General features: G+C 47.2%; 1 protein-coding gene across 3 annotated transcripts in view; it reads right to left on the minus strand.

The window, feature by feature from the left end:
- LOC134966080 (tetraspanin-4-like) overlaps positions 1 to 22688 on the minus strand; it is a 160042-nt gene that overhangs the window by 30752 nt on the left and 106602 nt on the right. For all 3 annotated transcript variants that reach the window (XM_063942552.1, XM_063942553.1, XM_063942551.1), the window contains 4 exons: positions 20739 to 20930; positions 18464 to 18538; positions 16691 to 16792; positions 4226 to 4354 (listed from right to left, as the gene is read on the minus strand). In XM_063942552.1, coding sequence (XP_063798622.1) covers positions 4226 to 4354; positions 16691 to 16792; positions 18464 to 18538; positions 20739 to 20930 — 498 coding nt within the window. The remainder of the gene's footprint in view (positions 1 to 4225; positions 4355 to 16690; positions 16793 to 18463; positions 18539 to 20738; positions 20931 to 22688) is intronic.

Consider the following 22688-nt stretch of genomic DNA (forward strand, 5'->3'; position numbering starts at 1 on the left):
GGCGGCATGCTACGGGTCTGTACGCTCGTTGTGGTGGGGCTTGCGAATAGGACCCTCAGGAGCTCAGCGTCCTGTCAGCGGGGAACGGGACCATTAACCCTAGGGATGTTGGGCCGTCCTTCCCCCTAAGTCCCACGAAGCAGGCAGCCAGACCTGCTTGAAAACAACAAAAAAGGAAATAAATGCAGAAAACTCTTCAGGAGCTTCCCAAGCGTGACCGGCTCCTCTGGCCACATTTTCTAAACTGAGTCTGGTAGGAGGGGCATAGAGGGAGGAGCCAGCCCACACTATCAATTTCTTAAAGTGCCCATGGCTCCTAGTGGACCCGTCTATACCCTAGGACGTCTATACCCTAGGACCCGTCTATTCCTCTAGGACGTAAGAGAAATACAGATTTCACATTTTTAAAAAGCTAACATTTTACTGACACTAATATTATGGCCTGTAGACTAAAAGAGGCTGCACTCCCTCCTTACTGCGCTCCCCCCTTACTGCACTCCACCTTTAAAGCGCTCCCTCCTTCCATCGCCCTCCCCAGACTGCGCTGCCCCCCTTACATCGCCCACCCATTCCTACACTCTGCCTTTACTGCACTCCCCCCTTACTGCGCCCCCCCCCCCATCACAGCACTCCCCTCCTTACATCGCCCCCGTCCCTTACAACGATCCCCCCCTTACTGCACTCTGCCTTGTTATTGGCAAATTATTTCATGAAATTTGCCAATTACATTTTTGTTTCACAAACTGCACGTCCAGACAGAGATCAGCAGCCTCTGTTTCTTCAGCTAGTATAGAACTACAAGTCCACATTATTCAAAAATGAACATAGTAACTAGATATTTCTAAGAAGGGTATTTGCAACTACTGTTATTGCTATTATTATTATTATTATTGTAATACTTTCTCATTTTTAAACTCTAAGCTCCCATATAATGACGGCAATGCCGCTAATGCATAGATGAGTCAGTGAGATGATGGGCCGTGTACATACTTTATTATCATGTAAATATATACTTCCATTTTTCATCATAGATTTATGTGCTTGCTGGCATTTGCCGCATAATATAAAATATAAATGATGAAGTATAAATTTCAACTCCCCCCCCCTTTTTTTTTTTTGCTCCTGAAAAGCCACACGGAGAGATTCATGGCCATTTGCTTTGGTCACCAAATGTAATGTACGCCACAAATCTGCCGTAACTCACACGCGGTGACTACCATGATGGTGGAAGAGATTTATGGGTGGAATTAAGGCAATTCCAAAGTAACACAGGACTGCGAGATAATCCATGAATCTCGACTCACGTCCGCTCTCCGAGGTCATAAATAACTTCACTGACTAAATATGGCCACTGCTAGAAGGCTAGGAACAAAGTCCAGGAATACGTTACTGCTGTTCTTACAGAGCTTCTCTAGTGACAAGTATATGTACAGCAATAAATTTACAGGAACCCCAACATTAGTTTTGTTAATTTTTTTTATTTATTATTTAGGAGGAATTATTGGCTGTGCTAGTTAACAGTTCAATACAGGATGGCGATTACAGGTGATGTGGTGACCCAGCATATGACGGACCCATTTTACTAGAATTATGGGGCTAATTCAGGTTGGATCGCAAATTGCGATCCAACTGGAATTTTTGCGGTGGGCCGTGGGGGCATGCGCAACGCCGGTACTGTGCATGTGCCCGCACTTTCTGCGGGGAGGCCGCAGAAAATGCGATCGCCTCTGCCTGTTAATCAGGCAGAGGTGGTCGCGGGGCGGGGAGGCGGCAACGCTCCGTTTCCAGGGAGGAGACAGAGCGTTGCAGGGGTGGGGCGAACCGAACAGTGGGCGGAGGCAGACAAACCTAGGCGTGTCGGGGCGTGGTGAGCGGCAACTGCGCGACGTCACATGCAGCCGCCGTTACAGGTAAAATGGCGCCGGGACTCCTGCGGCCCCCGCTAAGCTGCGCCTGCAGTAGTCGTCTTTAGTTTCTGCTGCAAACAGAAATTTCGAAGCGATCGCAATTTCTGCTTGTCGAAGGGAGGGCAGCCCCCAGCATGCGAGCAAAAGGATAGCAAGTTCTGCTGATTAGCAGAATTTGCTATCCTTACTGAATTAGCCCCTATATCCAGCTTGCAGAATGTAATTTGCACTGTGTAATTATACATATCTGAATAAGAACAGGGCCCTCATTCCGAGTTGTTCGCTCGCAAGCGGATTTTAGCAGATTTGCTCACGCTAAGCCGCCGCCTACTGGGAGTGAATCTTAGCATCTTAAAATTGCGAACGATATATTCGCAATATTGCGATTACACACCCCGCGTTCGCCCAGACACTCCTCCGTTTCTCCGGCCACTCCTGCGTTTTTTCCGGAAACTGTAGCGTTTTTTCCCACACGCCCATAAAACGGCCTGTTTCCGCCCAGTAACACCCATTTCCTGTCAATCACATTACGATCGCCAGAACGATGAAAAAGCCGTGAGTAAAATTCCTAACTGCATAGCAAATTTACTTGGCGCAGTCGCAGTGCGAACATTGCGCATTAAGCGGAAAATCGCTGCGATGCGAAGATTTTTACCGAGCGAACAACTCGGAATGAGGGCCCATGTTCACAAAAATGTAAATGGAATTGTGCAATGTTCTAGATATGTCAAAAAGGAACAGATCTAACAGTCACGTCCCAATCTGCAACTTAAACAAAATATACATCTAATTACAGACACTACGGCACATTATAATAAGTAAACTGTGTTGGGTTGTTATACATTTCATCACAAGCCCATAGTTCTGGCGTTGCTGGATTGCCCTGATCTATATAAATTATTATGCTTATGTATTGATAGCACATTAATTTGTAGCTAATACTACATAATTATTATTATAATGTATTTATATGGCACCACACAGGCTCTGCGGCACTTAACAAATTACAGAAACAGAATAAACAACAATAATTTTTTACTTATGCTGGACACACACCTGGCTGACTATCTGACTATTGGTAAGTGCATACACACTTACCAATCGTCCGCCCAATGTGTTGTTACCTGACGTCACAAGTGGGTGGGCATTTAAAGCCCGGCGGTCCCTGCAGCAAGCACAACCACAGGGGTCTTTGTACTAAGCCTTGGAGAGAGATAAAGTAGATGGAGATAAAGTACCAATCAATCAGCTCCTAATTGTCATCTTTCAAACACAGCCTGTAACATGACAGTTAAGAGCTGATTGGCTGGTACTTTATCACATGCCAATTTTTCACTCTCCGAGGTTTGATAAATCTGGGCCTCTATCTCTCTACACTTTATCACTCTCCAAGGCTTAGTACATCTCCCTCAAGGGTAGACCTGGGGGCATGCCGACCAACAGGGACTATTCCCACTCCTGGGTGTCCACGACACCCACAGAGTGGGAATAGAACCTGTGACGAGCGCAGCAAATCATGACGCCCGCAAGGGGCTTCATTGCACTCACCCCCCACCTCCCCACCAGCCATCTAAAAGCCGGGATCCTGGCGTCCGTCACCCGAACTCAACCCATCCTGAGAGAATGGAGCTTCGCAAATTAGGTCAAATACAGTACGGTAAAAAAAAAAACTTACAGCCAGGACCCGGGAGAAGCGGCAGTAGATGTAGTGGTCAGCGCTGGAACAGGGTAACTAAGTAACGATAGTACGTACAGTTAACACTGTAAGAGAGTGGGGAAGGGCAGGGTTTACACTGGGGGAACCGTTTAGGGCAAGTTTGTGAACAAGTCGTTTTCGCTGCACATAAATAGCATGACTTCATGACTATGTAATGGGTATGACGAATCAAACAAGGCTCCACTTGTTCACACAGAGAGCTACACTATTAATACGTAGCACATGAAGGAATGAACACGAGGTTATTTAATAAGCAGCCCTAACTGCACTCCACAGAACACTTTGGTACTACACTGGTGCATCTGGATGGTTAGCCTAAAGCACAAACCTACTTTCGCTCTCTGGAGATGTCTCCACAGCCCAGACATAAGCCTAGGGGGGCAGAGTGTCAAAAAATGTACAGAGGCTGACGTCTACATAAATAAGTGGAGTGCCAGGTCTAGCCTGGTGCAGGATGCGGAGGCTGTTGTGAAGTGGCAATGCGTAGCAGGGCAAAGCTAGGGAACCCCCCCCCCCCCCGAACACTTCCTAACTGGCCCCATAGACAACAACTGTATGTTAGGATTCATTTGTCCAGTTCTAGAAAATATAAAATGCTTACGTCTTTCCACCAAGTGCTGGGAGTGTTCTGACAGGAAGCGCTGTGCTCCGTACAGCAAGAGTGAGGCACAAGCGAGCTGTTCCGCACGTCCAACCAGTCAGTATAATTCTTCACTCCACAGCATCGAAACTGAAATACAAATGAAAAATTATGCAGAAAATTCACTTTTTTCCAACTAGTGTGCCTGATACAGGTTCAGTGGGAATTAGCATAGCGCTACTGACAGACAGGCTGCCGCAACTCTGTTGCTGAGGCCAGGAAATCTCAGTCAGAATATGGCCTTGCACTCCTACAAAATGGAGACTGTCATCGCCCTCTCCCCGCCCCCAAATGGCTGCAGACTGTCAAGCACCTGACGACGCAGGACCCAAGTGACGATGCAGGACCCACACTGCACAATAATCGGAAAACTGCGTTAATAAAATAAGAATTTACTTACCGATAATTCTATTTCTCGTAGTCCGTAGTGGATGCTGGGGACTCCGTAAGGACCATGGGGAATAGCGGCTCCGCAGGAGACTGGGCACAAAAGTAAAGCTTTAGAACTACCTGGTGTGCACTGGCTCCTCCCCCCATGACCCTCCTCCAAGCCTCAGTTAGGATACTGTGCCCGGACGAGCGTACACAATAAGGAAGGATTTTGAATCCCGGGTAAGACTCATACCAGCCACACCAATCACACCATATAACTTGTGATCTAAACCCAGTTAACAGCATGATAACAGAGGAGCCTCTAGAAAAGATGGCTCACTACAGCAATAACCCGATTTTTTGGTAACAATAACTATGTACCAGTATTGCAGACAATCCGCACTTGGGATGGGCGCCCAGCATCCACTACGGACTACGAGAAATAGAATTATCGGTAAGTAAATTCTTATTTTCTCTAACGTCCTAAGTGGATGCTGGGGACTCCGTAAGGACCATGGGGATTATACCAAAGCTCCCAAACGGGCGGGAGAGTGCGGATGACTCTGCAGCACCAAATGAGAGAACTCCCGGTCCTCCTCAGCCAGGGTATCAAATTTGTAGAATTTTACAAACGTATTTGCTCCTGACCAAGTAGCTGCTCGGCAAAGTTGTAAAGCCGAGACCCCTCGGGCAGCCGCCCAAGATGAGCCCACCTTCCTTGTGGAATGGGCTTTTACAGATTTTGGCTGTGGCAGGCCTGCCACAGAATGTGCAAGCTGAATTGTACTACAAATCCAACGCGCAATAGTCTGCTTAGAAGCAGGAGCACCCAGCTTGTTGGGTGCATACAGAATAAACAACGAGTCAGATTTTCTGACTCCAGCCGTCCTGGAAACATATATTTCCAGGGCTCTGACAACGTCTAGCAACTTGGAGTCCTCCAAGTCCCTAGTAGCCGCAGGCACCACAATAGGTTGATTCAGGTGAAACGCTGAAAACCACCTTAGGGAGAAACTGAGGACAAGTCCTCAATTCCGCCCTGTCCGAATGGAAAATCAGATGAGGGCTTTTACAGGATAAAGCCGCCAATTCTGACACGCACCTGGCCCAGGCCAGGGCCAACAGCATGACCACTTTCCATGTGAGATATTTTAACTCCACATATTTAAGTGGTTCAAACCAATGTGACTTTTGGAACCCTAAAACTACATTTTGATCCCAAGGTGCCACTGGAGGCACAAAAGGAGGCTGTATATACAGTACCCCTTTCACAAACGTCTGAACTTCAGGGACTGAAGCTAGTTCTTTTTGGAAGAAAATTGACAGGGCCGAAATTTGAACCTTAATGGACCCCCATTTCAGGCCCATAGACACTCCTGTTTGCAGGAAATGTAGGAATCGACCTAGTTGAAAATTCCTCCGTCGGGGCCTTACTGGCCTCGCACCACGCAACATATTTTCGCCAAATGCGGTGATAATGTTTTGCGGTTATATCTTTCCTGGCTTTGATCAGGATAGGGATGACTTCATCCGGAATGCCTTTTTCCTTCAGGATCCGGCGTTCAACCGCCCTGCCGTTAAACGCAGCCGCGGTATGTCTTGGAACAGACAGGGTCCTTGCTGGAGCAGGTCCCTTCTTAGAGGTAGAGGCCACGGATCCTCCGTGAGCATCTCTTGAAGTTCCGGTTACCAAGTCCTTCTTGGCCAATCCGGAGCCACGAATATAGTGCTTACTCCTCTCCATCTTATAATTCTCAGTACCTTGGTTATGAGAGGCAGAGGAGGGAACACATACACTGACTGGTACACCCACTGTGTTACCAGAGCGTCTACAGCTATTGCCTGAGGGTCCCTTGACCTGGCGCAATACTTGTCGAGTTTTATAAACATGTGGAAGACTTCTGGGTGAAGTCCCCACTCTCCCGGGTGGAGGTCGTGTCTGCTGAGGAAGTCTGCTTCCCAGTTGTCCACTCCCGGAATGAATACTGCTGACAGTGCTATCACATGATTTTCCGCCCAGCGAAGAATCCTTGCAGCTTCTGCCATTGCCCTTCTGCTTCTTGTGTCACCCTGTCTGTTTACGTGGGTGACTGCCGTGATGTTGTCCGAATGGATCAACTCCGGGTGACCTTGAAGCAGAGGTCTTGCTGAGCTTAGAGCATTGTAAATGGCCCTTAGCTTCAGGATATTTATGTGAAGTGATGTCTCCAGGCTTGACCATAAGCTCTGGAAATTCCTTCCCTGTGTGACTGCTCCCCAGCCTCGCAGGCTGGCATCCGTGGTCACCAGGACCCAGTCCTGAATGTGCGGCCCTCTAGAAGATGAGCACTCTGCAACCACCACAGGAGAGACACCCTTGTGCTTGGTGACAGGGTTATCCGCTGATGCATCTGAAGATGCGACCCAGACCATTTGTCCAGCAGGTCCCACTGGAAAGTTCTTGCGTGGAATCTGCCGCATGGGATTGCTTCATAGGAAGCCACCATTTTTTCCAGAACCATCTCATTGATGTACTGAGACTTGGCTCGGTTATAGGAGGTTCCCGACTAGCTCGGATAACTCCCTGACTTTCTCCTCCGGGAGAAACACCTTTTTCTGAACTGTGTCCAGGATCATCCCTAAGAACAGAAGACGAGTCGTCGGAATCAGCTGCGATTTTGGAATATTGAGAATCCAATCGTGCTGCCGCAACACTACCTGAGATAGTGCTACACCGACCTCCAACTGTTCCCTGGATCTTCCCCTTATCAGGGAATCGTCCAAGTAAGGGATAACTAAAATTCCCTTCCTTCGAAGGAGTATCATCATTTCGGCCATTACCTTGGTAAAGACCCGGGGTGCCGTGGACCATCCATACAGCAGCGTCTGAAACTGATAGTGACAGTTCTGTACCATAAACCTGAGGTACCCTTGGTGAGAAGGGTAAATTGGGACATGAAGGTAAGCATCCTTGATGTACCGAGACATCATGTAGTCCTCTTCTTCCAGGTTCGCAATCACTGCTCTGAGTGACTCAATCTTGAATTTGAACCTCTGTATGTAAGTGTTCAAAGATTTTAGATTTTGTATCGGTCTCACCGAGCCGTCCGGCTTCGGTACCACAACAGTGTGGAATAATACCCCGTTCCCTGTTGCAGGAGGGGTACCTTGATTATCACCTGCTGGGAATACAGCTTGTGAATGGCTTCCAAAACTGTCTCCCTGTCAGAAGGAGACATCGGTAAAGCCGACTTTAGGAAACGGCGAGGGGGAGACGTCTCGAATTCCAATTTGTACCCCTGAGATATCACCTGAAGGATCCAGGGGTCTACTTGCGAGTGAGCCCACTGCGCGCTGAAATTCATTGAGACGGGCCCCCACCGTGCCTGATTCTGCTTGTAAAGCCCCAGCGTCATACTGAGGGCTTGGCAGAGGCGGGAGAGGGTTTCTGTTCCTGGGAACTGGCTGATTTCTGCAGCCTTTTTCCTCTCCCTCTGTCACGGGGCAGAAATGAGGAACCTTTTGCCCGCTTGCCCACGAAAAGACTGCACCTGATAATACGGCGTCTTCTCATGTTGAGAGGCGACCTGGGGTACAAACGTGGATTTCCCAGCTGTTGCCGTGGCCACCAGGTCTGAAAGACCGACCCCAAATAACTCCTCCCCTTAATAAGGCAATACTTCCAAATGCCGTTTGGAATCCGCATCACCTGACCACTGTCGTGTCCATAACCTTCTACTGGTAGAAATGGACAACGCACTTAGACTTGATGCCAGTCGGCAAATATTCCGCTGTGCATCACGCATATATAGAAATGCATCTTTTAAATGCTCTATAGGCAATAATATACTGTCCCTATCTAGGGTATCAATATTTTCAGTCAGGGAATCCGACCACGCCAACCCAGCACTGCTCATCCAGGCTGAGGCGATTGCTGGTCGCAGTATAACACCAGTATGTGTGTAAATACCTTTTAGGATGCCCTCCTGCTTTCTATCAGCAGGATCCTTAAGGGCGGCCATCTCAGGAGAGGGTAGAGCCCTTGTTCTTACAAGCGTGTGAGCGCTTTATCCACCCTAGGGGTGTTTCCCAACGCACCCTAACCTCTGGCGGGAAAGGATATAATGCCAATAACATTTTAGAAATTATCAGTTGTTATCGGGGGAAAACCACGCATCATCACACACCTCATTTAATTTCTCAGATTCAGGAAAACTACAGGTAGTTTTTCCTCACTGAACATAATACCCCTTTTTGGTGGTACTCGTATTATCAGAAATGTGTAAAACATTTTTCATTGCCTCAATCATGTAACGTGTGGCCCTACTGGAAGTCACATTTGTCTCTTCACCGTCGACACTGGAGTCAGTATCCGTGTCGGCGTCTATATCTGCCATCTGAGGTAACGGGCGCTTTAGAGCCCCTGACGGCCTATGAGACGTCTGGACAGGCACAAGCTGAGTAGCCGGCTGTCTCATGTCAACCACTGTCTTTTATACAGAGCTGACACTGTTACGTAATTCCTTCCAACAGTTCATCCACTCAGGTGTCGACCCCCTAGGGGGTGACATCACTATTACAGGCAATCTGCTCCGTCTCCACATCATTTTTCTCCTCATACATGTCGACACAAACGTACCGACATACAGCACACACACAGGGAATGCTCTGATAGAGGACAGGACCCCACTAGCCCTTTGGGGAGACAGAGGGAGAGTTTGCCAGCACACACCAGAGCGCTATATATATACAGGGATAACCTTATATAAGTGTTTTTCCCCTTATAGCTGCTGTATCTTTAATACTGCGCGTAATTAGTGCCCCCCTTCTCTTTTTTAACCCTTTCTGTAGTGTAGTGACTGCAGGGGAGAGCCAGGGAGCTTCCCTCCAACGGAGCTGTGAGGGAAAATGGCGCCAGTGTGCTGAGGAGATAGGCTCCGCCCCCTTATCGGCGGCCTTATCTCCCGTTTTTCTATGTATTCTGGCAGGGGTTAAATTCATCCATATAGCCCAGGAGCTATATGTGATGCATTTTTTGCCATCCAAGGTGTTTTTATTGCGTTTCAGGGCGCCCCCCCCCCCAGCGCCCTGCACCCTCAGTGACCGGAGTGTGAAGTGTGCTGAGAGCAATGGCGCACAGCTGCAGTGCTGTGCGCTACCTTGTTGAAGACAGGACGTCTTCTGCCGCCGATTTTCCGGACCTCTTCTGTCTTCTGGCTCTGTAAGGGGGCCGGCGGCGCGGCTCTGGGACCCATCCATGGCTGGGCCTGTGATCGTCCCTCTGGAGCTAATGTCCAGTAGCCTAAGAAGCCCAATCCACTCTGCACGCAGGTGAGTTCGCTTCTTCTCCCCTTAGTCCCTCGATGCAGTGAGCCTGTTGCCAGCAGGTCTCACTGAAAATAAAAAACCTAAAACTAAACTTTTCACTAAGCAGCTCAGGAGAGCCACCTAGTGTGCACCCTTCTCGTTCGGGCACAAAAATCTAACTGAGGCTTGGAGGAGGGTCATGGGGGGAGGAGCCAGTGCACACCAGGTAGTTCTAAAGCTTTACTTTTGTGCCCAGTCTCCTGCGGAGCCGCTATTCCCCACGGTCCTTACGGAGTCCCCAGCATCCACTTAGGACGTTAGAGAAATATAACTATAACAGTTGAACCCGAATCAGGCCCAGTATGCACCAAAACCAAACCAGTCAGATGCCTGGGCATATGCCTGTTTGCCAACCGGACATACCTCTGGTACCTGCTGTGGCCAAGCATGTCTAATATTCTGTATGTGCTATTTATCATTGCAGATTGAACATATTTAATGTATAAAATAAGATTTTACACCTACCGGTAAATCTATTTCTCGTAGTCCGTAGAGGATGCTGGGACTCCGTAAGGACCATGGGGTATAGACGGGCTCCGCAGGAGACATGGGCACTTTAAGAAAGACTTTAGGCTCTGGGTGTGCACTGGCTCCTCCCTCTATGCCCCTCCTCCAGACCTCAGTTAGAGAAACTGTGCCCAGAGGAGATGGACAGTACGAGGAAAGGATTCTTGTTAATCCAAGGGCAAGATTCATACCAGCCCACACCATTCACACCGTATAACTTGTGATAAACTACCCAGTTAACAGTATGAACAAACAACATAGTCCCAGTCCAAACCGATGAAACTATAACATAACCCTTATTAAAGCAATAACTATATACAAGTCTTGCAGGAGAAGTCCGCACTTGGGACGGGCGCCCAGCATCCTCTACGGACTACGAGAAATAGATTTACCGGTAGGTGTAAAATCTTATTTTCTCTAACGTCCTAGAGGATGCTGGGACTCCGTAAGGACCATGGGGATTATACCAAAGCTCCCAAACGGGCGGGAGAGTGCGGATGACTCTGCAGCACCGATTGAGCAAACAGGAGGTCCTCCTCAGCCAGGGTATCAAATTTATAGAACTTTGCAAAGGTGTTTGAACCCGACCAAGTCGCTGCTCGGCACAACTGTAAAGCCGAGACCCCTCGGGCAGCCGCCCAAGAAGAGCCCACCTTCCTAGTGGAATGGGCCTTAACCGATTTTGGTAACGGCAATCCTGCCGTAGAATGCGCCTGCTGAATCGTGTTACAGATCCAGCGAGCAATAGTCTACTTAGAAGCCGGAGTGCCAACCTTGTTGGCTGCATACAGGACAAACAGTGCTTCTGTCTTCCTGACCCTAGCTGTCCTGGCCACATAAATCTTCAAAGCCCTGACCACATCCAAGGACTCGGAATCCTCCAAGTCACGCGTAGCCACAGGTTGGTTCATATGAAAAGATGAGACCACCTTAGGAAGGAACTGAGGACGAGTCCTCAATTCCGCCCTATCCACATGAAAAACCAGATAAAGCCGCTAGTTCCGAAACTCGCCTTGCTGAAGCTAAGGCTAACAACATGACCACCTTCCAAGTGAGGTACTTCAACTCCACCGTGTTGAGAGGTTCAAACCAATGTGACTTAAGGAAACTTAACACCACATTAAGGTCCCAAGGCGCCACCGGAGGCACAAACGGGGGCTGAATATGCAGTACTCCCTTCACAAAAGTCTGTACTTCAGGAAGAGAAGCCAATTCTTTTTGAAAGAAAATGGATAAGGCCGAAATTTGAACCCTTATGGACCCTAATTTTAGGCCCAAATTCACTCCAGTCTGAAGGAAGTGAAGGAGACGGCCCAAATGGTACTCCTCCGTAGGAGAATTCCTGGCCTCACACCAATAAACATATTTTCTCCATATGCGGTGATAATGTTTCGCTGTCACGTCCTTCCTAGCCTTGATCAGGATGGAATGACCTCATCTGGAATACCTTTTTCCGCTAGGATCCGGCGTTCAACCGCCATGCCGTCAAACGCAGCCGCTGTAAGTCTTGGAACAGACAGGGCCCCTGTTGCAGCAGGTCCTGCCGTAGAGGAAGAGGCCACGGATCTTCTGTGAGCAACTCCTGCAGATCTGGATACCAAGTCCTTCGTGGCCAATCCGGAGCCACGAGGATTGCTCTCACTCCTCTTTGTCTTATTATTCTCAACACCTTGGGTATGAGAGGAAGAGGAGGAAACACATAGACCGACCTGAACACCCAAGGTGTCACCAGGGCGTCTACCGCTACCGCCTGAGGGTCTCTTGATCTGGCGCAATACCGCTTTAACTTTTTGTTGAGACGGGACGCCATCATGTCTATTTGGGGCAGTCCCCACTGACCCACGATCTGTGCGAAGACTTCCTGATGAAGTCCCCACTCTCCCGGATGCAGGTCGTGTCTGCTGAGGAAGTCCGCTTCCCAGTTGTCCACTCCCGGAATGAACACTGCTGACAGTGCGCTTACATTACCTTCCGCCCAGCGAAGAATTCTGGTGGCATCTGCCATTGCCACCCTGCTCCTTGTGCCGCCTTGGCGGTTTACATGAGCTACTGCTGTGACATTGTCCGACTGAATCAGGACTGGCTTGTCGCGAAGCAATGCCTCCGCTTGACATAGGGCGTTGTATATGGCCCTCAATTCCAGGACGTTGATGTGAAGACAAGTCTCTAGACTTGACCAGAGACCTTGAAAATTTCTTCCCAGTGTGACTGTTCCCCAACCTCGGAGGCTTGCGTCCGTGGTCACCAGGATCCAGTCCTGAATGCCGAACCTGCGGCCCTCTAGGAGGTGAGCACTGTGCAGCCACCACAGGAGAGATACCCTGGCTCTGGGAGACAGAACGATCCTTTGATGCATTTGTAAATGAGACCCGGACCACTTGTCCAGTAGGTCCCATTGAAAAGTCCTCGCATGGAACCTGCCGAAGGGGATGGCCTCGTAAGACGCCACCATCTTCCCCAGGACACGTGTGCAGTGATGCACTGAAACCGTCTTTGGCTTTAATAGGTTTTTGACCAGAGCCACGAGCTCCTGAGCCTTTTCCATCGGAAGAAAAACCTTTTTCTCGTCTGTGTCCAGAATCAGGCCCAAAAAGGTCAAACGCGTCGTAGGAACCAGCTGTGACTTCGGAATATTGAGAATCTAGCCGTGTTGCTGTAACGTCCTCACAGACAGTGAAACGCTGTCCAGTAACTTCTCTCGAGATCTCGCCTTTATGAGGAGATCGTCCAAGTATGGGATAATTGTGACACCCTGCTTGCGCAGGAGCACCATCATCTCCGCCATTACCTTGGTAAAAATCCTCGGGGCCGTGGAAAGCCCAAACGGCAACGTCTGAAATTGGTAATGACAGTCCTGTACAGCAAATCTCAGGAACGCCTGATGAGGAGGGAATATCAGAACATGAAGGTATGCATCCTTTATGTCCAGGGAAACCATCCAATCTCCCCCTCCAGGCTGGCGATGACCGCTCTGAGCGATTCCATCTTGAACTTGAACCTTTTTAAGTACAGGCTCAGGGATTTTAAATTCAAAATGGGTCTGACCGAACCGTCCGGTTTCGGGACCACAAACAGGGTTGAGTAATACCCCTTCCCTTGTTGCAGAAAGGGAACCTTGAGTATCACCTGCTGAAGACACAATTTTTGAATTGCATTTAACACTAACTCCCTCTCTGAAGGAGAAGCTGGTAGGGCCGATTTGAAAAAACTGGCGAGGAGGCACCTCTTCGAATTCCAGCTTGTATCCCCGGGAAACAATTTCTATTGCCCAGGGATCCACCTGTGAGTGGACCCAGATGTGGCTGAAAAATCGAAGACGTGCCCCCACTTGAGCTGACTCCCCCAGGGAAGCCCCAGCGTCATGCGGTGGATTTTGGAGACACAGGGGAGGACTTCTGCTCCTGGGAACTAGCTGTGTGCAGCTTTTTCCCCCTGCCTTTACCTCTGGCAAGAAAGGACGAACCCCGTACCTTTTTGCTTTTATTGGAACGAAAGGACTGCATTTGGTAATGCGGCGCCTTCTTAGGTTGCGGGGGAACATAAGGCAAAAATGTCGATTTACCTGCTGTAGCAGTAGAGACAAGGTCCGAGAGGCCTTCACCAAACAACTCCTCCCCCTTGTAAGACAACGACTCCATATGCCACTTTGAGTCGGCATCCCCCGTCCACTGCCGGGTCCACAAGAGTCGCCTCGCAGAAATAGACATAGCATTTATTCTGGAACTTAGTAAACAAATGTCTCTTTGAGCATCCCTCATATATAACGCAGCATCCTTGATATGCCCTAGGGTCATTAAAATGGTATCCTTATCTAGGGTCTCAATCTCCGTAGATAAGGAATCTGTCCATGCTGCGACAGCACTACAAATCCAGGCCAATGCCGTAGCCGGTCTAATAATAGTACCAGAATGTGTGTAAATGTACTTCATGGTAACTTCCTGCTTACGATCAGCAGGATCATTAAGGGTAGCAGTATCCTGGATGGCAGTGCTACCTTCTTTGATAAGCGTGTCAATGCCTTGTCTACTTTAGGCGAAGATTCCCATCGTATCCTGTCCTTTTGTGGGAAGGGATACGCCATAAGAATCCTCTTGGAAACTTGTAATCTCCTGTCTGGAGATTCCCAAGCCTTTTCGCACAATTCGCTTAGCTCATATGAGGACGGAAAGGTGACCTCAGGTTTTTTCTCTTTATACATGTGTACCCTCGTGTCAGGGACAGGGGGTTCCTCCGTGATATGCAAAACCTCTTTAATAGCAATAATCATGTAATGAATACCCTTAGCCACTTTTGGCTGTGATTTTGCATCCTCATAGTCGACACTGGAATCTGAATCCGTGTCGGTATCTGTGTCAGTGATCTGGGATAATGTGCGCTTTTGAGACCCGGAAGGTCCCGGTGCCACTGAGACAGGCACGGTCTGACTACCTGACTGTTCCCTAGCCTCAGCTTTGTCTAATCTCTTATGTAATAAATTTACATTAGCATTCAAGACATTCCACATATCCATCCAGTCCGGTGTCGGCGTTGCCGACGGCGACCTGACAATCATGCACTCCCCCTCCTCCTTAGGTGAGCTTTCATCGTCAAACATGTCGACACACGCGTACCGACACACTCCACACACACAGGGAATCTCTTTTCTGAAGACAGGTTCCCCCTTTAGGCCCTTTGGAGAGACAGAGAGAGAGTATGCCAGCACACACCCCAGCGCTATATGACCCAGGAAAAAACACAGAATGTTTACCCAGTAGCGCTGTTATAGTATATAGATAGATATATATATATATATATATATATGTGCGCCAATTATGTGCCCCCCCTCTACTTTAAAACCCTCTTTCACCGTGTGTCAAGCAGGGGAGAGTCCGGGGAGCTTCCTCTCAGCGGTGCTGTGGAGAAAAAATGGCGCTGTTGAGTGCTGAGGGAGAAGCCCCGCCCCCTCGGCGGCGGGCTTCTGTCCCGCTCAAAATATGTAAAACATGGCGGGGGCTCTTTAATATACATGTACAGTGCCCACCTGTACATGTATATAGTTCATTTTGCCATAGGAGAGGTTTATATTGCTGCCCAGGGCGCCCCCCCTGCTCCCTGCACCCTTACAGTGACCGGAGTATGTGAGGTGTATGGGAGCAATGGCGCACAGCTGCAGTGCTGTGCGTTACCTCAGTGAAGCTCACAAAGTCTTCTGCCGCCTTTGAAGCCTTCTTTCTTCTTTTTTCAGGCTCTGTGAGGAGGACGGTGGCGGCGCGGCTCTGGGATGAACGCCCAGGGCGAACCTGTGTTCCAATCCCTCTGGAGCTAATGGTGTCCAGTAGCCTAAGGAGCAGAGCCTATCATTTAAGTAGGTCTGCTCCTCTCTCCTCAGTCCCTCGATGCAGGGAGTCTGTTGCCAACAGTGCTCCCTGAAAATAAAAAAACCTAACAAAGATACTTTCTTAGCAGGAGACTCAGGAGAGCTCCCTGCAGTGCACCCATCCTCCTCTGGGCACAGTCTCAAACTGAGGTCTGGAGGAGGGGCATAGAGGGAGGAGCCAGTGCACACCCAGAGTCAAAGTCTTTCTTAAAGTGCCCATGTCTCCTGCGGAGCCCTACTATACCCCATGGTTCTTAAGGAGTCCCAGCATCCTCTAGGACGTTAGAGAAATAAAGGAATAAGGAATGCAACCTGACATGTATTTATACAGGAAAACCAATCAATGCTGAATGACTGGTTTTTACCTGGCTGGGAGAGGTGTGAAGAAGAGGGTCTAATCCGATTGGTTATCAGACTGAAAACCAATCAGATACTTCCCACTGTAGCTGTGAACTTGAAACCTTTCAGCCAATGACTTTGAACACAAGTGACGGGCCCGGGCGTTTCTGTAAGGTTTATGCAGCATCCCTTGAAGTCTTCTAATGAACTCTGGTGCTATTCTCTGGTCATTGTCATGGAATATGGCTTTTTAACTAGTTATTATGACCATAATTAACTGAAAGATGATTTTTTTTTTACTTGTTCATGTACACTGTTATTTGTCAGTGTTCTGTATTTTTAGCAGCTTTATGTTAACATTAAAACAATTGTATTTTTATTACACTTGCATATTTACAAAAAAAACATGTATGCTACTTACATTTGTAGCTATTCTTAGTTTTGCAGTTAAATGACACATAAGTCACACAGTGGCCTGATCAATTAGTTATAGAGACTGCTCCTACCTGAGTCTGCACTATGTCCCACGCATTGGTCAGTCCTAGATTACCATCCGTCTGATAGAGTGCAAGCCCTTTCTTCAGGTCATCCTGCGCATAGCTGTGAAACTGCAGGAGAAAGGAATACTGGGTGAGTGCAGCTGGAACATATAACTAAGCATCAGGTATTAAAGTGCATTTCCACCGCAAGACAATCTCCCCTCAGGGGCTTGTACATGCCATCCTGCAACTCTTTCTCTTACATTTCAGCCATGTCTTTATATCATCCTTTGTAGGATGCAACACAAAAGCTGCTCCCTGTGCATGATTATATCTTAAGACAATGAAGCTACATATTGCTAACATAAACATGACTAAGAAGCACAGAAGTCAGAACGGTAAAGCTATGTATTTAGTGAATGTTGCGGGAGCACCAGTACATTAACTTTTCACTTAGTGGTCATCTCGCGGCTCGACTACTGCAACCTTCTCCTCACTAGGCTCCCACGTTCCCATCTGGCACCCCTTCCAATCTGTTCTCAGTGATGCAGCTAGACTTATCTTGCTCTCCTGCCCATCCACATCCACCACTCAACTCTGCCATAAACTGCACTGGCTCCCCTTCCCCTACAGAATCCTCTTCAAACTCCTCATCCTCACATACAAGGTCCTCTCCGAGTCCACTGCTCCCTACATCTCCAACCTCTTCACCCTATACACGCTTTCTTGCCCTATCTGGCTGGCCAATGACTGTGGCCTCTCCTCTTCCTTGGTTACTGCATCTCATGCAAGAATCCAAGTTTTCTACTGTGCTGCCCTTTCAGTGGAATGCACTTCCCCACTCCATCAGACTCTCCCCGACCTTGCATAGCTCCAAACACACATTAAAAACACACCTGCTCATCACAGTGTACCCATCCAGCACATAGCTAATTTGCCTGGTAGCTCACCTCACCCTCCTGCCCCAGTCATCTAAATAACACTACCTTCCTCCTTCCCCAGGCATCACTATCTTTCTACCTTCCCGATCTTAGGTCCCCATTGACTTGCTTATGTCTCATGTCTTCTGTCTGTCTCCCCTCCCCTTAGATTGTAAGCTCCGAGGAGCAGGCTTCTCCTCCCTTCTTTTCTCTCAGCCCTTTTCTCATTCTCTTCCATTACAGCCCTCACCCACACACTGGCTGTCTTCCAGAATTCCGTCCGCTTGTAGCTGCTCATACCTTCTGCTGGGTCTAAAATTACTAGTCTTGAGTTTGCTACTGATGACGTGTCCCTAACTGAGCCACTCACCTGCTTATTAGCTGTGTTGTGTACTGAGATCTGTGGTGCTTATTGTTACTGGTGTCCTGTTTATGTTTTGGCGATTGTAATGTTCTCTTTTACCCTGTTCTGTCTTACTGTTTGCCTTTGTACGCCGCAGCGGACCACTTGTGGCGCCATATAAATAAAGTATGATAATAAATAATATGGCAGTTAAGAGCTGATTGGTTGGTACTTTCTCTCTCTCAACTTTATCTTTCTTAAAGCTTTGATACATACAGTATGAAACTGCTAAAGATGTGGCGCTTATGAAAAGACCTGCATAGTAAATTTAGCCCTTACTGTAACACAAGTTTGTAGCTTCCACAAAACTTACCCATCAATAATAATGCAGGTGCAGGTTTGGACACTGAACCTTCTGTGACTGAATAGGATCTTTTACATAAAGATGGGTATTTGTTATACGATGTAGTTTCAGTTATAATTTACCGTTTACGTATACATACATCATGAATTACAAGCCTGGAGAGGAGCACTTACATCATCGTTGTAGGTGAAGAAAAGGACCATGCTGATGATTTCAAGAAGGAAAATGATCAGCAGCACCACAAAGAACTGAGAGGAAGAAACAAAAAAGGCATTCAAATAAAATAATGCACAACATACAGTATTACACGATTATCAAGGACCTCTTCATCTTTACTACAGGTAGTTGTGTGCAGTTATCTGGTCCCTCCAAAGTCCTATATGTACCATTTCCCCAACAATCATTCCTATACGAGTAGGGCGCAAATCGCCCCACATCTGGGACTGGGGTGAATCTTTGCTTATCAGTGCTGGCACCCGCAACATTACTATCTCCCCCGCTGTCTCTCTGAGTGGGTAACTCCTGAACATCCTATTAAAAAAAAACCTATAAAATAAAGCATAATCTTATTTTCTTAATGTCAGTTCCCCTATACAAAGAAACCCTTTTCCTATAGCTGTCCTCTACAATATTCTTCCTGCTTTTGGTGGTGTAAATAGCTCAGTTTCTTTTTCCCTTAATGTTTCCCCTACTGTGCTACCTAACTGTTATGCTGTGTTCTGAGCCCCTGACTACCACTGAGACACTTGGGGTATATTCAATTGTTTGAAAAGTCAGTTGGGCATCTGTTTTTTCCTATCTAATAGACAGGCTAAGACAGACACCCAACCGACTTTTCAAATATTTGAATTCCCCCCTTGGAATATATATAACATGTTGTCTGTTTGGGTTTTTTATTTTTTACTTTGTGGGGGGGGGGTTGTCTGGTTTGCCACTAAAGTGTTGATCCTCATATTCATGCCAGCTGGCCATACCTCACCATTATATATTGCTTCTGTAGGTATAAAATTCTAAAAGAAAAGCATTTATTTATTTATATATATATATATATATCTACACATGAAAAAAGGAAAGGAAGGTCCTCCTTCATTGATAGGATCCAATGTTATAAAAACTCCTAATTTCACATCTTCCTTTACAGCAAGGTCAAAGTGGAAATATTTATGTAGCTGATGTATGTAAAGGCCCCCATACATCTTTGAGGTGCTTCCCGATTCCCGACCCTGCCAGAAAGGCAGATCCACGAATCAGCGGCCATTGATGATCGGCGATTGTTGTGGAAATTAAGGAAACAGTTCAGTTGGGAAACATGTTTAGTATTGGCGATTCTCCAAGCCGGCCGTTGGGGGATCGGGGCATTGCCCCAATATATCTTAGATGTATGGGGTCCTTAAGACTGCATTACCTGTACTGTCCTGTCTCACTTAGCTGGGAGTTAATGTTGGGCCAGTAGCGCTACTACAGTGGGCGCAGGGGGAGTGTGGGCTGTAGCACTTTTGTACTGTATTTTGTGCACTGACTATTGGGGGAGATGCATCAAACCTTCGAAAAAAAGAACAAGTGGACAAGTTACAAAGCAACAGCTTCTAGCTATCATTTTATACAATGTACTTGATAAATTATAGCTGGAAGCGGATTGGTCGGTATGGCCAAAGTCTCTAGCAATAATCTTTAGAAGGTGTGATACCTCTTTCCTTGTGTCACCATCAGTACGCAGGCTGAGACACTGATACATCGCTCAGTAAGACAGGACAATGGGGGTCATTCCGAGTTGTACGCTCGTTGCCGATTTTCGCAACGGAGCGATTAAGGCAAAAATGCGCATGCGCATGGTACGAAGTGCGCATGCGCTAAGTATTTTAGCACAAAACTTAGTAGATTTACTCACGTCTGAACGAAGAATTTTCATCGTTGAAGTGATCGGAGTGTGATTGACAGGAAGTGGGTTTTTCTTGGCGGAAACTGACCGTTTTCTGGGAGTGTGCGGAAAAACGCAGGCGTGCCAGGATAAAACGCGGGAGTGGCTGGAGAAACGGGGGAGTGGCTGGCCGAACGCAGGGCGTGTTTGTGACGTCAAACCAGGAACGAAACGGGCTGAGATGATCGCAGTGTAGGAGTAAGTCTCGAGCTACTCAGAAACTGCTAAGAATTTTCTATTCGCAATTCTGCTAATCTTTCGTTCGCAATTCTGCTAAGCTAAGATACACTCCCAGAGGGCGGCAGCCTAGCGTATGCAATGCTGCTAAAATCTGCTAGCGAGCAAACAACTCGGAATGAGGGCCAGTGTACGTTGAATGTGATAGTGGAGAACTTTGTAAAAGCAGAAATATATTTTATTCTAGAGCAAATTTATATCACCATTCCACTTTTGAAAATACTTTAAAGTGTACAATTGATATCTCACACATTTATTGTTGTACTGGCAAAGAGCGAGTGTTAAAGACTTACGGTCAGCAGGAGGCAGCGGTGTTCCGTCACGGCACCCAGGCAGCCAATGAACCCCACAACCATTATCACAGAACCCGTCACCATGAAGAGGCTGGCGGCGGAAAGCGAAGGAAAAGAGATAGAGAGGGTGGCAAACTTTCCCTGGGTAACAGCCAGCCAAACCCCAACTCCCAGGATACCGCATCCTCCAAGCTGGAAAAGAAAGCAGAGGATGAGCATTCCCCCTTCCCAGAATCCTCCTCTTCTTTATGTCTCCTGCAGGACCCTTGCCCTGTCACCTCTATTGCCCCAATGACACCTTCAGTTTATTCCCGTACATCTCCTATGCACAGCGGCCTTGTGCTAATGTACACCCTAAGGACCAACAGCAATCATAAAAACGGTATTTAGCAAAACGTATGCAGCGAGCGTGCTGTGAATTTCTCGCTTCAGTGAATGCACAGTAAACTTAATAAACACCTCTCCGGCTGCTAGCGGTATGAGCAGTAACTCTAATCAGCCTTCCAGCACCATTGCCAATATTTTAGAATGACTACAAGGTGATTATTTCAGGGAAAAAGCCATTGCCAAGAGAATTTCAGGCAATTTGTCTTGTGCTGCATTAAGACTAGAAGCAGCACATTTTATATTTGACTCACACACTTAAAATATAATTATGCTCCAAAAAAAAAGTAATTACAAATAAGACAGCAAACTGTGGAGCAGCCGGTTTCCTCTGTACACAAGTAACTTTGGGTGTGCTTGAGGATCCTTATAGCAAATTTAAGGATTTAAGCTTTGCATTACACTGTGTAACTGTGCCGAACTAACAACAGTGCGGCCAGGACTACATTAACAGTGTGGGGTTCTGTGTGGTATAATGTAAACTGTGGGCACTACAGTGTGTTTAACACATTTGTGGTGCTGGGAGTACTGGCAGCAGTGGAGCTGAGGTAGGTAGAAGCAGCTAAAAAATTTACCCCCCTCCCCCCACCACCCATCCTAAGAAGTCCCTGTGTTAAGCACCAGGAGCTATGGCCACGCCTCCCACATTTGGCCATGCCCCAGTTTTCATGCCTGTCAAGCTCTCGGTGGGGCCCTGATTCCCAGCATATCATATTGACAGTTTTTTTTAGTACGGGCCCCCACAAATTAGTTGCCCTGGGACACGATGTTCTCTCTTGCAGGGTAATCGTATTTGACACTTTGCAATTATTGCTGTATGTGTGGTATATAGAGGAACTTAATTAAAAAATCGTAATTAAAAGGCAAACTTGCAAATTGTGATCACCCAGCACAATTATATACCTGTGTGTGTGGATTGATTGATTGATTGATTGATTGATTGATTGATTGAAAGAATGATAATTAACAATCTCTGTGCATGCTGTAACTTATACTGTATAGCTGGCCATCAATTCTGAGACCCTAATTTGTGTCCTAAACCACAGGTGACACCAAAGGGGACCCTTGTTACCTCAGACAGATAGTGACTTTTCTATCAATCCCTGATCAGGACAATAAGGATGATTTTATTTTTTTTATCGCCACTGAAAGCTATAATATATTTGCATGGCAGATGCATAAGTGGGACTTGGGTTTTCAGCTCCACTTAGGTAAAAAAAAAAAAAAAAATGATAATATTTCTAAAATAGATAAAAATTATTTTTCAAATATATTTTAAAACCAAACACTAAAACATTTTAAAATCATTGAAATCTGTTAAGGGCCCCATACACTAGGACGATAATGCCCGATTTCATCCACTTTCGGGCATTCGGCCCGATATAGCAGATGAAATCAGGCATTTTGGAGGTGTTTCCAATCTGATCCGATGCGCGTCCCTGTCAGCATCGGATCGGATCCTCCAGACTGAATGTGCTGCACATTCAATCACGTCCGACCCTGCAGGCATAGCTGGAATTGCCCAAGATACATTGTATGCGAAAGGACAGCATACGATGTATCTTG

This window comes from Pseudophryne corroboree, chromosome 10, assembly GCF_028390025.1.
Source record: "Pseudophryne corroboree isolate aPseCor3 chromosome 10, aPseCor3.hap2, whole genome shotgun sequence".
Classification (NCBI taxonomy): Eukaryota; Metazoa; Chordata; class Amphibia; order Anura; family Myobatrachidae; genus Pseudophryne; species Pseudophryne corroboree.